At 48.7% G+C, this 13639-nt stretch overlaps 1 protein-coding gene across 1 annotated transcript; it reads right to left on the minus strand.

Moving 5' to 3' along the window:
• Window positions 1-1389: 1389 nt before the first annotated feature.
• LOC124656126 lies at window positions 1390-4001 on the minus strand. Its single transcript, XM_047194928.1, has 2 exons — window positions 3910-4001; window positions 1390-2180 (listed from the first exon to the last, which is right to left on the minus strand). The coding sequence occupies exons 1-2, from the start codon at window positions 3999-4001 to the stop codon at window positions 1520-1522; spliced, it is 753 nt and encodes a 250-aa protein (XP_047050884.1). The 3' UTR covers window positions 1390-1519.
• Between the last annotated feature and the right edge of the window lie 9638 nt (window positions 4002-13639).

Consider the following 13639-nt stretch of genomic DNA (forward strand, 5'->3'; position numbering starts at 1 on the left):
TAATACATAATTGGAAACGTGGTTTACATGAAGATATAGTTTGGAATATGGTTTTTCACAAACTAATATATATTTGAACCATGGTTGACACAAATATAAAAGATTGCAAAAAAATTAAACCTAACTAGGCCGGACATAGGTTTCGTGTGTTCGCTGCCAAGAAAGAACACTTGGGGGCACACCCAGTCACCCAAACTGGAAAATCCAGCTGGTGAGGGTGCCGATGTTGGTTCTTCCGAGGACGAACATCCAGAAACCTTCGTCCGTTTTTTCGCTGCGAAGAAATAACACTCTTCAGTCGTCGTCCTCCTCAGCGCTGTCGCCGTGGTAGTTTCGGTGGCAACGCGTCTCGTCGAACACCTTGACGCTCACGTCCCTGTCGCCGAAGTAGGAGAACACGAGCATGAAGCCGGCTTCGAGGCGGTGGTAGCGCGCGAACTTCTCCCAGCCGATGTGGAGGTACATGTTGCCGCGCGCGTCGTAGATCACGTCGACGATCCGCCGGCAGCAGTGGCAGCCATCCTCGCGCAGATGCAGCGAGCCCGGGCGCTCGTCGTCGGCGACGAAGTCGGCGAAATCGTCCGGCAGCCTCTGGATACCGTGTGGGTCGCCCTTGAGGATGACGATGAACTCGACAGCATGGGCCGTTCCTCGTCCTGCCTGTCCGACGATGAGGACGACGACGGTGTCGTAGGCGACGGCAAGCGTGCAGCTCTGCCGCGGCCGCGACCACGACCACGGTCGCGAGCTCGGCTTCCGCCTCTACCAGCCATGGCGTCGACTCGGCTAGGGTTGAGGAGAGAGGCGCTAGGGTTTGTGTGAGAGAGAGACGATGAGAGGCGACCCTTTTTTATAGGCCGGAGGGAGGCGGGGAGCGGTGGCGCTCATTAACGCCGGCACGCAGAGCTAGGTAGCAACGAGACATTTCGGTGCGCCTCTGCAGGAACTGCACCGTCACTGCGCGTCAATAACTTCCGTTGCGATAAGCGACGGTTAGGTTAAAATTCAATTGTGCCGCTGACGGGTCGATCCCGCCGTCGATCCCGCCACTCCCCACCTCGCTTTCGGTGCGTCCGGCGTTCCCGATGCGTCCCCTGTGAGGTGGGAACGGACTCGAGGCGCCGGACACCGTATCGGAGGCGCCGGACAAAAAACGAGTTTAGGGGACGCCGGCTGGGGCTCAAATCGCTTTGGGCGCGGCTGAAGATGTTCTTAGACGATTGATATTTGTTAGTCCGTAAAAAGCCTCTTCGCAGCAGCAGCAACGCCCGCGACTGTACTCGTGACAGCAACTAGGCGATGAACCTCACCGTAGGTTTAGTATTAATTTTAAGTTCATGCAAGTTTGACTAAATCCTTTGGCGCGACTTGGCGCCCCAAAAATAAACGTTCGATCAGAAAACGAGCGTTCGATTATGGTGCCCTCTACGGCGGTGTGGAGACTGGAGAGGTGACAGGAGATACTCTTAACAGAAAAAATGGAGATCGCTCGTTTTGAGAAACAAAAAATCCATACGGCTCACCCACCGGCGACCTCTGCCTTGTACAGCGTCCTACTACCGACTTGTGGTTGTACTATCGCTCTCGTGGCGCGGCCACGGCAGGAGCCCCTCAGCCTCAGGACGGCGCCCGCGGAGTCTGATGCATTCTCCTTCGCAGCGCGGCCGCCGCACAGCCAGGCGGCGCAGGTGCAGCAGCAGATGGCCGGCGCCGTCCCGAGCGCCACCACGCACGCGAGGGCGAACACGAACGCCGCGGCCAGCACCCAGCTCGCGCAACGCCGACCGCAGGCTCCCCCGGATGGCACCGGCCTCCCGGAGTCGAGAAGTGGACCACCGCCGGCTTCCGCGGCAGCATCGGCGCCACCTCGCTGCGTCCAGGGCCGAGCGTGCTGTTCGGCACCCGTGTCGGCCACCGTCGATGTTCCGCCGGCTGCGCCGTCGTCGCGGCTAGCGCGGTGCCCGGTGACGAGGATCTGCAGGAGGCCGTCCTTGTCCCTGGCCTTGGCGGCCAGCTTGAGCTCCCGCAGCGCGGCGGAGAGCCTGGACCGCTTGCTCCTCTTCTTCTGCTTCTTCATGGCGTCGCTCCTGCACAGCGTCGGCCTCGGGGCGCTGTCGACTCTCCGGAGCGCCCTACCGCCCCCGCAGGCTCCGCCGACCATGCTTGACCGGTGGAGCAGTCTGCTGTACCGACGGCGCGCGTCAGCTTGCCTCTAACTCCGAATCTCCGATTGATCGACGCAGCTGCTGTGCTGAGTGTGGAGCTAGCTTGACTGGTGTACTGTCTGGTGGTCGACGCTGGAGACGATCGATCCCGTGTGTGCTCAACTGGAGCTACATGCATCTTGTAATTTATAGCACAATGTAGCTAGCGAGATAGTGGAAGTCTTTCCAGGAGTACAGTAGGTGTTAGCAGGGGACAGGAGTGGAATGAGTCAGAGGAGGAGACGCGTGAGAGCAAGGTGACTTTGCCACGAGCGGCTCCGGTGCGGCGCGAAGCATCCAGGAGCGCGGTGTGGTGTCGATGGGTGGACGCGGCGCACGTGTCAGGTCAGATGTGAATTGTGTCTTTCATGTGGACTGCCTCGATTTTGGGACCTGCTGCCTGTTGGTGCCAGCGCACGTATACGCTTGCCTGGCTCGGGAGCACAAAATGTGCGTGTTCGGTTCTTTGCAAGTATTTTTCATATTGTTTCTCAAAAAAAAAAAAAAAAAAAAGTATTTTTCATATTTATTGGCCAGAAATTATGCATTTGGTTGCTTTTGATCCGCAGAGATATTTTTACATGGCATAAGTTCTAATTTTTAAAGAAGCAAAATATTGATCTACAAGACACGCTCTATTCGACCGTTTTTTCGTGAATAGGTGCTGGCAAGCGCAACATGCCATGGGTTTACACGCTTCGGAAGAGCAGGCAATGAGATGTTTCCTTTTTGGCACCCCACTCCACTCCACTCTACTCCCCTCATCGTCTAAACCCTAGCCGCTCATTTCATTAGGCGTTACCCTCCATGACTGTCGTTCCTCCACCTCCACCTCCGGTGCGCAAGCCCCTTGACATCGACAACAAACACCCGGAAGAACTCTTGGTAGCTCGCTAGATTGGGAAGCTGGCCATGGGAGATGACCACGATCTAGGGAGGTGCTCAAGTTGGCCTCGCCGGTGTGCTCAATGCCACGCGCAACGAGGGCGGCGACTGCAACGATGATCGCATTGTGTTCTCATTGGAGGTTGGGACCTCCACCACGGTCACGGGAAAGGCCCCTAAGTTTGTAGGGATAAACCATGCCGACATGGGGGAAATTTTTATGATGAACTAATGATGCTTCAAACTTGTTTTCTTTGATAACAGTTTGACCCTAATGTTTTAGGAGCTTGTATGTTTTAGGAGCTTGTATGCCCATGAAACATGTTAGCATTTGATCGGAGTTGTTGTTAGGCAAATGTTAACCTCCTTACTAAATATGCTCTTATCAGTCTAAGTGCAATATTATGTGTGTTGTGTTTTCTTTGAAAGGCTACAAGCTTGGCCGTGGTAAGATCACCGTATTCAAATAAGGTAATCACATCCTAAATTTGCATATAATCAATCATCCAAAATTCCCTCTACAACCAAGTCGATCCACAAATGCGGGCAAACAAACGTTGGACCGAAAGTGCACCAAAATAGTTTGTTAGTTACCAAATGAAGTGCAGAAATATGCCGAAGCTCGATTTCTACCCCTGCAGCATCTGGGCAATCTCAAACCCGGAAGAAATCCATGCGAGGAACCAACCATGCCCGTGATACCAGCTAGGCTTCGGAGCTTTCAGTCAGCACCAAGGCACAAAGACGTAGGTAGGGTCCACCAGAAGCGGTAGTTATCCTAGGGCGATCGGGAGGCGATCGCGACGAAACTAGGGTTTACGGCTGCTGGGTGGTGTTGATCGGCGGCGGGGAGATTCTCGACGGCGAGTTTCGGGCCCCGAGCGCGGCTGACTTGTGGTTCTCTCTACCCATCTGCGCGCTCGTGGAGCTCGTGGTGAAGGAGGGGAGCGATGGCTTCGTCTGACAGATCGGGGGCGAGGAGAGGGGTCCCTGGGCGATCACCGGTGAAATCTCCAGGCGGATCTCGTACGGAGGACCTGGCGGCGGGTCTTTCTGCACGGCTGGGGGATCTCCAGTTAACCAGCAAGGAGGCCACTGGGCTAGTCCTTAGGAGGCTGAATCCAGATCAGGTGCCGCGGCCGCGTTGGGCGATCGTCGGGAAAGTCTGCTCACCCAGACGGCTGGTCATCGGAGCTCTGGAGCGTGCCATGGAGAGGGCGTGGAGCCTGCATCGCCCGGCAACTTTCAAGGAGATCGGAGACAACCGATTTGTGGTATGTTTCTCATCTGAAGGTGACTGGAAGCATGTTTTACGCAATGGACCTTGGCAGTTCGACTTCAATGTTATGCTGGTCAAGAACTTTGATGGAGCTATACGACCCTCTGAGATGCAATTCGATTCTCTTGAATTATGGGTCAGAGTGTTGGATCTGCCGATGGATTTCATGAACAGGGTATATGGTGAGATGATAGGTGACTGGATTGGGAAGTTTGTTTCAGTGGATGTTGATGAGGAGGGATTGGCATGGGGGAAGGATTTACGGATTAGGGTATCGGTTAAGGTCGACCAACCACTGCTGCGAGGTGTGTGGCTCAAAGATGATGATAATGCAGCTGGGGTGGACCAGAGAGCGGACAAGGAGCAAACCTGGTTTGATCTTAAGTATGAAAAAGTGCCTCACTTCTGTTTTCATTGTGGATGCCTTGTTCACGGAGCTGAAGGCTGCCAGGCAGAAAAGGAGGAAAATCCCCAATGGGGGGAATGGCTGCGAGCTTCGCCAAGGAGGAACACCTCATCTTTCTCCTCCTCTAGGCCGGCGAGGTCCTCAGGTAGCTGGGGAAGTTGGTCAGAGGGGTCTGCACAGAGGTTTGGAGGGGGATGGGGCGGCTTTGTCCGTGACCTGCCTCCGAAACGTCACCTACACTTCTCTCCGTCAGAGTCTAACTCGTCCCGCACTGGTGGGTATGACGGGAGACGAGACAGCAGGGAGGTGATGAGCCCCGAGAAGAATAAGGAGAAGGCAGTAGAGGAGGACCGCGAACACGCCTTGGGTCCTCAGAAAAAGAAGGGCCTGAGAGGAACCTACACCCGCAGACCTCGAGCTCAGCAGGAAAATCAAGGAAGTTCGGTTCCACAGAAGCAGGAAGTTCTCAGGAACAGAAAGAGAAGTACAAAGCAGGTGTGGCTGCCGGTGCCTGTCCAGGTGGTGGGTGAAGGCAGCAATGAGTCGGCTGGGAAAAGGCAGAGGACGGCCTCTGTCTTTGATAGGATTGAAGACCCAGCTGAGGTCCAGGGAGAGCGTCGAGGAGGATCTGTTTTTGAGCGGCTTGAAGAATCAGCGGCGGACTCTGCGATGCAGGGCCGCCGAGACCAATGAATTGTTTAAGCCTAAACTGCCGCGGTTTGGGGGCTGACGCGGCGGTAGGCGAGTTAAGGGACCTATGCAGGTCCTACAACCCCTCAGTTCTGTTCCTCTGTGAGACAAAGAAGAGAGCAAAAGAGATGGACAAACTGAAATGGAGCCTTGGCTTCCCCAATGGTGTCTCTGTTGACTGTGATGGTAGAAGTGGTGGTCTAGCGCTTTGGTGGAAGGAAGGTGTCGAGGTGTCTTTGCGCCCCTGGTGTCAGTTGTACATCGACGCCAAAATTACGCATGAAGGGAAGACCTGGAGGTTCACAGGTATATATGGGGAACCAAGAACAGAGTTACGATCACGGACGTGGGAGGCCCTGAGGTATCTTCGGATGCAAGATGATTTGCCTTGGCTGTGTGTGGGTGACTTCAATGAGATCCTTGTTGCTACTGAACAATGTGGGGGTAACACAAGGAGCCAGGCACAGATGGAAGCGTTTCGACATTGCCTGGAGTTCTGTGGCCTCCAGGACATGGGCTATAAGGGCTATGATTTTACTTGGAGCAACAAACGCTCGGGGGAAGATAATATCCAGGTTAGGCTGGACAGAGGTACGGCGACAGCGCCCTTCCTCGATATATACCCGCTGTCCTCGATAGAGCATATCTGTACGGAGGAATCTGATCACATGGCGCTCCTGGTGAAACTGAGAACGGAGGATTTGGTAACCAGACCTACTGTCTGTCGCGGTTTCCAATTTGAAGAGATGTGGACGAAGCATGAAGGGTACGATGATATGATCAAGGAGACGTGGGAGAGGAGGAACATGGGTGTCACGGACATCAAGGGCCTATGGAGACAGCTCCATGAGGTTTCCGCGGACATAAAGAAATGGAGTTTCGAGACGTTTGGGTCGGTGAAAGCTGAAATTAAAAGACTTCGAGCTCAACTAGACCTTGCTAGGGCGGAGGCAAGGGAGCTGGGACCGACTCCACACATTCAGGCCATTGAAGCTCAGCTGCACGACATGTATGAGAAAGAGGAGATTATGTACAAGCAGAGGTCTCGGCAAGACTGGCTGCGTGCGGGCGACAAGAACACGAAGTACTTTCAGAACCGCGCGACGCACAGGAAACGCAAGAACACGGTACGGGGGCTGCGGCGAGAGGATGGCACCCTCTGCACAACGAATGAAGAAATGTGCGCACTGGCGCGATGTTTCTATGATCAGCTGTACAAAACGGAGGGCTCTAGTGGGGGCGACGAGGTCCTGAATTTAATCGAGCCCCTGGTAACGGCTGAGATGAACGCCGATCTGACTGCGGATTGGTCCGATGATGAAATTTCTGCAGCGCTATTCCAAATGGGGCCAACAAAGGCGCCGGGCCCGGATGGCCTACCTGCTTTATTTTACCAAAGGCACTGGTCTTTGCTAAAACCCCATGTCTGTAAGGCTGTTCGGGACTTCCTAGCGGGGCGTGAGTGCCCGGAGGATTTTAATGACACGATTCTGGTGCTTATCCCGAAGATCACAGCTCCTGAACTCCTCAGTCAGTTTAGGCCGATTAGCTTGTGTAACGTCCTGTACAAGATTGCGGCTAAGGTTTTGGCTAATAGATTGAAACAACTTCTTCCAATTTTGATATCTGAGGAGCAGAGCGCCTTTGTGTCTGGCAGACTGATTACAGATAATGTCCTGGTGGCGTATGAATGTGTCCAGGCTATTAGGACCAGGAAGCGGAAAAAGCCTCTCTGCGCTGTCAAACTGGATATGATGAAGGCGTATGATCGCGTGGAATGGATCTTCTTAGAGAGGATGATGAGGAGGATGGGTTTTGGGGAAGCATGGATCAGTATGATTATGAGATGTGTGCGCTCGGTCAGATTTTCGGTTAAACTGAATGGACAAGCTTCAGAGGCATTCACACCCTCGCGAGGACTTAGACAGGGAGACCCCCTCTCCCCCTATCTCTTCCTTTTTTGTGTGGAAGGCTTCTCAGCGCTTCTCAAGCGGGCGCAGGCTGAAAAGGAGCTGGCAGGGGTGGGTTTTGGAGGTGGAGGTCCGATAGTCACACATCTTCTGTTCGCAGATGACAGTGTGGTGTTCCTCGAGGCTAGCACTGGCAACCTAGAGGCACTACGAAACGTCCTTCAGAAATATGAGTTATGTTCGGGCCAGAAGGTGAATTTACAAAAATCCTTCATCTACTTTGGTAAGGGCTGCGGGGCAGAGCTTAAGGAGTCCTGCAAAACCATTCTTGGGGTTCAAACTGAAGCGCTTTCAGAGAGATACCTAGGACTCCCTACTGTGGTGGGAAAATCAAAAAAAGGTGTCTTCAAGTATATCCAGGACAGAGCCAGAGGGAAGGTGGCGGGAATGAAAGGTCAAGGACTATCAAAAAAAGGCAAAGAAGTGCTGATTAAATCGGTTGTACAATCCGTCTCAACCTATCCAATGGGCTGTTTCAAGGTGCCTCAAAGTCAGTGTAAGGAGCTCTCCTAGATCTCCTCAGGTTTCTGGTGGGGCGACGCTATGGGTCAGAGGAAGGTTAGATGGATCAGTTGGGAGAGAATGTGTGTTGGAAAGAGAGATGGTGGCATGGGTTTCAGGCATCATGATGATTTTAACCAAGCCCTACTCGCTAAGCAAGCTTGGAGATTGATGACCTCCCCGGATTCTCTCTGTGCCAAGGTCCTGCGGGCTCGGTACTATAAGCAGGGGAGTTTCCTGGAGGCGAAATGCCCTAAAAGGTGCTCATTCACTTGGAGGAGCATCATGCATGGGCGGGACTTGCTGAAGGAGGGCCTCATTTGGCGTGTTGGGGATGGAAAGAGTATCGACATTTGGAAGGACAACTGGATATCTAGATCATCTCTTCAACGACCACTGGGTCATAAACCTAATGTTGATATTCAGAGGGTTAGTGAGCTGCTGTTGCCTAATGGCGATGGGTGGAATGTTAGTAAATTAAATGACAGTTTGTTTGAGGTGGATGTAGAAGACATCCTGAAATTGCCTGTGGGTTGCGCTGGATCCGAAGACTATGTTGCATGGAATTACACCAAGAATGGGCAATTTAGTGTCAAGTCTGCATATCATCTCAAACAACAACTGAAGAAACGGAGAACGGACAGGGCTAGTACCTCTGCTAATGTGGATGAACATAAAGGCTGGTTAGCCCTGTGGGCAGCGGCTGTGCCGGGCAAAGCGAAGATCCATTGCTGGCGGCTGACACAGAATGGCCTTGCGGTGGGAGCCGAGTTACAGAGGAGGAAAATAAAAACGGCGTCGGGTGCATTGCATGCAATAGGGAGGAAACATTACACCACCGGTTCCGGAGTTGTCCCCACTCCGGTCGGACATGGGAGCTACTCGGAGAACGAGTCTCGTCTAGCTCTAGCCGCTCCTCCCGCGGTACCGCCGATCTCATACCGAATTCGGACTTTGGATGCTTGAATGGATAGCGCGTCTAAAGTACTGCGGAACTTGAGCTTGTCATGATGGCCCCGTATCAACTTTGGCTCACACGTAATGACGCGCGGACGAGGCGAGCATAGAGGACCCACAACGGACAGCCAGACGGATTATCGTCCTGATGGAAGAATGGCGTGCGGTTAATGGCTCTGTCAAGGTGCCTGGGGTGAAGGAGAAAGTGCGCTGGCACCCTCCTGAGGCAGCGTGGCACAAGGTGAACGCGGACGGCGCATGGATGGCAGAAGGGACCGTTGGTGGCGGTGGTGTGATCGTTCGCGATCACAATGGCGAGGCACTTGCACCGTGCTCGCGATTTTTTCCTACCGCCAAGGACCACGGAAACCGCCGAGCTGTTGGCGTGTCGGCGTGCGCTAATGCCGGCGAAGGACATGAACGTTGAGCGTGTGGTGCCGGGAGACGGACTGCATGGGTGCGGTGATCAAGGCTGAAGGACAAAGGGCTAGACGAGATCGGCTCAAGGGCATCTAGTGGAAGAAATCAAGAAACTGTTAAAGGGTTTCATGATGGCTTCGGTATCTCATGTGCATCGCTCGGGTAATGAGGTAGCACATAGGTTAGCTCAGGATGGCTGCAAGAATAAACTTTGTAAGACCTGGTTGGGTCAGGTTCCAGACTATGTAGGGACACGAGTAACGGCTGAGGCCGAGTTCTAATAAAGTGCAGCCAGTTGATCTCAAAAAAAAAAGGCACAAAGACGTATAAGAAATTTCAATCATATTCCACTAAAAAAAGAAAGAAAATGAATCACAATTTGATATATAAGATAGAAATATAGTTTTAAATATAGCTAAAATTTACCATATTTATTTTAAATTAAGTGTCACAACTATTTTTTTTTTAAATGAATCTACACACTTAACCGTGGGAAATAAATCTAACTAAAACATTGTGACACTTAATTTGAAACAGATGAAACAGTTATTCATATTTTTCCATTATATTTAAAAACTTGATTTTATCATTTTTATTCTTAAGCTATCTATAAGTTTGGTGCTTAAAATTCGTGACGTAATAGCTTTTTTTTCGAAATGGGGGTCTTCCCCGGCTTCTGCATCATGGTGATGCACACGGCCTTTTTATTAAAAATATTCAAAATAGTATTGTTTACAAATCACTCATCGACGAGGATTGATACAAGAATCAACCATCGAAAGGAAAACATAGCAAGACTACAAATCAACATAGCCTTCTAGTATGACGCCAACCAGCCTGGCACAAGATATCCTGAGCGACCATCAGGAGCCGTGTGCATCCAGAAGTCATGGCATCCCGCTGTCCCTCCGGAGAGAGTAGGGCCCGAGTTGGACCCAATGGGAGACCATATGAATAACTCTGCAAAAAATGAAATGAACGTTTCTTATTAAAAATTATATCATTCCTGCTCCTCCAAATAGACCAACATAAAGCAGAAACCCCAATCCGGATAAATGCTTTAGATTGTCTATCTACTCCATTCAACCAGTTTCCAAACATATTAGTAATATTGGTGGGAGGTGGGAGAGCATAAGAAAAGTTCACAGTACGCCATAAGAGTTTAGCTAAAGGGCATTCAATAAAAAGGTGTTGAATGGTCTCCTGTTCCCCTACGAGAAAACACACTTTGTACACCCATTCCAATGACGTTTAGCTAGATTATCTTTTGTTAGCAACACCTTATTACTCAAAAACCACATGAAAATCTTAATTTTTAATGGAACTTTAACTTTCCATAAATATTTTCGCAAGAAGGGGGTATGATCACTCATAAGATCCTCATACATCGACTTTACTGTAAACAAACCATTAGATGTCAAATTCCAAATAAAACGATCCTCATCTTCATTCGGATGCACCATCATTAATTTCCGACATAGTTGTAACCGGGAAGACCACTTATTACCATTTAGCAATCTTCGAAATGTAATATTCAAAGGCGATTGACCAAGAACTTGTGCAACCGTGACATTCTTATGGTGGGCAATATTATACAATGATGGGTATTGTTGGGCTAACGGAGTCTTGCCTAACCGGGTATCTTCCCAAAAACGAGTATCGCTACCATTACCCACCTTGAAAAAACCCCTGGAAAAAAACTCCTGTTTGACCTCCATTAATCCTTTCCGGAAAGGCGAGTCAATAGGTGCGGCATGAACCTCCGATAATGTTTTATGTCTCAGATATTTATTATGTAGCAATTCCTGCCACACCCCATCCTCATTAAGAAGTTTAAACAACCATTTACTCAATAAACATCTATTTTTGATCTCTAGGACTTCTATACCTAAGCCTCCCTGATCTTTCGGTCGACAAACGATATTCCATTTTGTAAGCCGGTATTTTCTTTTGTTGTCGTCGGATCGCCAAAAGAATCTAGATCTATAGTAGTCCAAACGTTTCCTTACCCCAACGGGTATTTGAAGGAAAGACAACATAAACATCGGTAAGCTAGTTAATACTGAATTGATAAGCACTAACCTATCGCCATAGGATAGCAACTTCCCTTTCCAGCATCCTAATTTACTCTCAAACCTTGTTTCAACCGGATACCATTCGAAGTTCTTGAGTTTCTTGTAATGGATTGGGATACCTAAGTATCTAAAGGGAGTTGTCCGACATCACGACCAAAGATCCGTTTGTACTTGTTCCTCCTCCTCATTTGCCTTGCCAAAACAAAAAATCTCACTCTTATGAAAATTAATCTTGAGTCCCGATAATTCTTCAAAAAGACACAAAATTAATTTCATATTGATCTGCTTTGTTTAGGTCGTGCTCCAAAAAAAGGATAGTATCGTACTGCATATCGTAGTATAGAGAGACCTCCCTCAACCAAATGTGGAATGAGTCCTCCAACTTCGACCATCTTCTTTGGCTCGCTCAATTAAGATGGCAAGCATATCTACTACAATATTAAAAAGCATTGGAGACAGCGGATCCCCTTGTCTTAAACCTTTTTTTGTTTGGAAATAATGACCAATATCATCATTCACCTTCACACCAACACTACCACCTTGAACAAAATGTTGTACTAATCTACCCCATTCTTGAGCAAAACCTTTCATTCGTAAAGTTTGTTGTAAAAAAGGCCATTTCACTTTGTCATATGCTTTTTCGAAATCTATCTTAAATAAGACACCATCCATCTTCTTCGTATGTAACTCGTGAATTGTTTCGTGGAGTATGACTACCCCTTCCAAAATATTCCTACCGGCATGAAAGCGATTGGGTCGGTTTAATTACTTTTGGGGCAATCCCCGATATGCGATTAGTACCAACCTTAGTGAATATTTTGAAACAAACATTAAGTAAACAAATAGGTCTATATTGTTGAATCTGAACCGCATTTTCTTTCTTGGGTAGTAATGTGATAACCCCAAAATTCAGTTTATATAGAGGCAAATCCCCATTAGAAAACTGAGAAAAAAGGGCCATCAGATCATACTTTATTACTTCCCAAAAATGTTGATAGAACTCAGCTAGGAAACCCATCTGGCCCGGGGGCTTTGTTTAGTTCCATCTGAGAAATAGCTTGACGTACCTCCTCTTCAGTAAAAGGGGCTGTTAAGATTTCATTCTCAATTGCCGAGATCTGTGTAATGTCATGAGTCTCCTCTTCATTTAAAGAAATATTTGTTGGATTAGGTGCTCCAAACAATTTCTTATAGAATTCTGTAATATAGACCTTTAGATTATCTTCCCCAACAATCGTCCCCTCTTGTTGTTCAAGTTGGAAGATTTTCTTCTTTCGGTGTTTACCATTTGCTATAAGGTGAAAATATCTCGTATTATTACCCCCTTCCTGAATATGTTTAACCTTTGCTCGCTGAGCCCATTTGGATTCCTCATCTCTTCTTAGTTTGCTCAAACTCTCATTTGCCTTTTTTAGTTCTTCTGTTTCATTATTATTCAAACGTGTTGTTTCGGCTTTCAAATCTAACTTATCAATAATGTTTAATAATCGTTCTCTTTCTTTTCTATACTTTCCGCTCCGATTCTTCGCCCATCCTCTAAGAAAACGTCGTAAATGTCTTAACTTATTCAACCGAGATATCCATTGGAGTAGCTCCACCTATAGCTGAATTCCACTCCTTAACTATCATATCAAAGAAACCCTCTTGACGCAACCAATGTAACTCAAAAGAGAACTTTGCTTGATTACCCGAGGTGTGCTTTGATGCCTGAATCAATTAGTATAGGAGTATGATCAGACTCAGCTCTAGTTAAGGCTCTAACGAGTTACCAATGGAAATTTTTGTTCCCATGAGATTGATGCAAGAACTCTATCTAGCTTCTCATATGTAGGCTCAATTCTTCTACTCGCCCATGTAAATTGTCTTCCGGTAAGAGCAATCTCGCGTAAATTCAAGTGTTCAATAATTGCATTAAAAACAAAGGGCCAACGCGCTTTGAAATTATCATTATTTTTCTCCTCACGTTTACGAATAATATTGAAATCACCACCTACCAACATAGGTAGTGTTTCAGATTCACAAGTTCTCACTAATTCAGCCAAAAATTCAGCTTTGTGATCATCTTGGGCAGTCCCATAGACAGGCACCAGGATCCATTCAAAGCCATCATTCTTACATTTAATATGTAATTTAACACAAAAATCTCCTGTAGTTACTTTTACCACTTGTAGCGTATCGGAGTTTATTCCCACTAGAATACCTCCTGAGCGACCGTGAGGTGGTAAACAAAACCAAGAGAAATTATATCCCGC

Source organism: Lolium rigidum, chromosome 5, assembly GCF_022539505.1.
Source record: "Lolium rigidum isolate FL_2022 chromosome 5, APGP_CSIRO_Lrig_0.1, whole genome shotgun sequence".
NCBI classification, from domain to species: domain Eukaryota; kingdom Viridiplantae; phylum Streptophyta; class Magnoliopsida; order Poales; family Poaceae; genus Lolium; species Lolium rigidum.

What these genes read in the sequence shown, in the direction of transcription:
- LOC124656126 (XM_047194928.1), bottom strand. Translation starts at nt 4,001, where the DNA reads ATGGGTAGAGAGAACCACAAGTCAGCCGCGCTCGGGGCCCGAAACTCG. An exon ending in ATCAACACCACCCAGCAGCC is followed by an intron (nt 2,181 to 3,909) that starts GTAAACCCTAGT and finishes TCGGTACAGCAG; the next exon opens with ACTGCTCCACCGGTCAAGCA.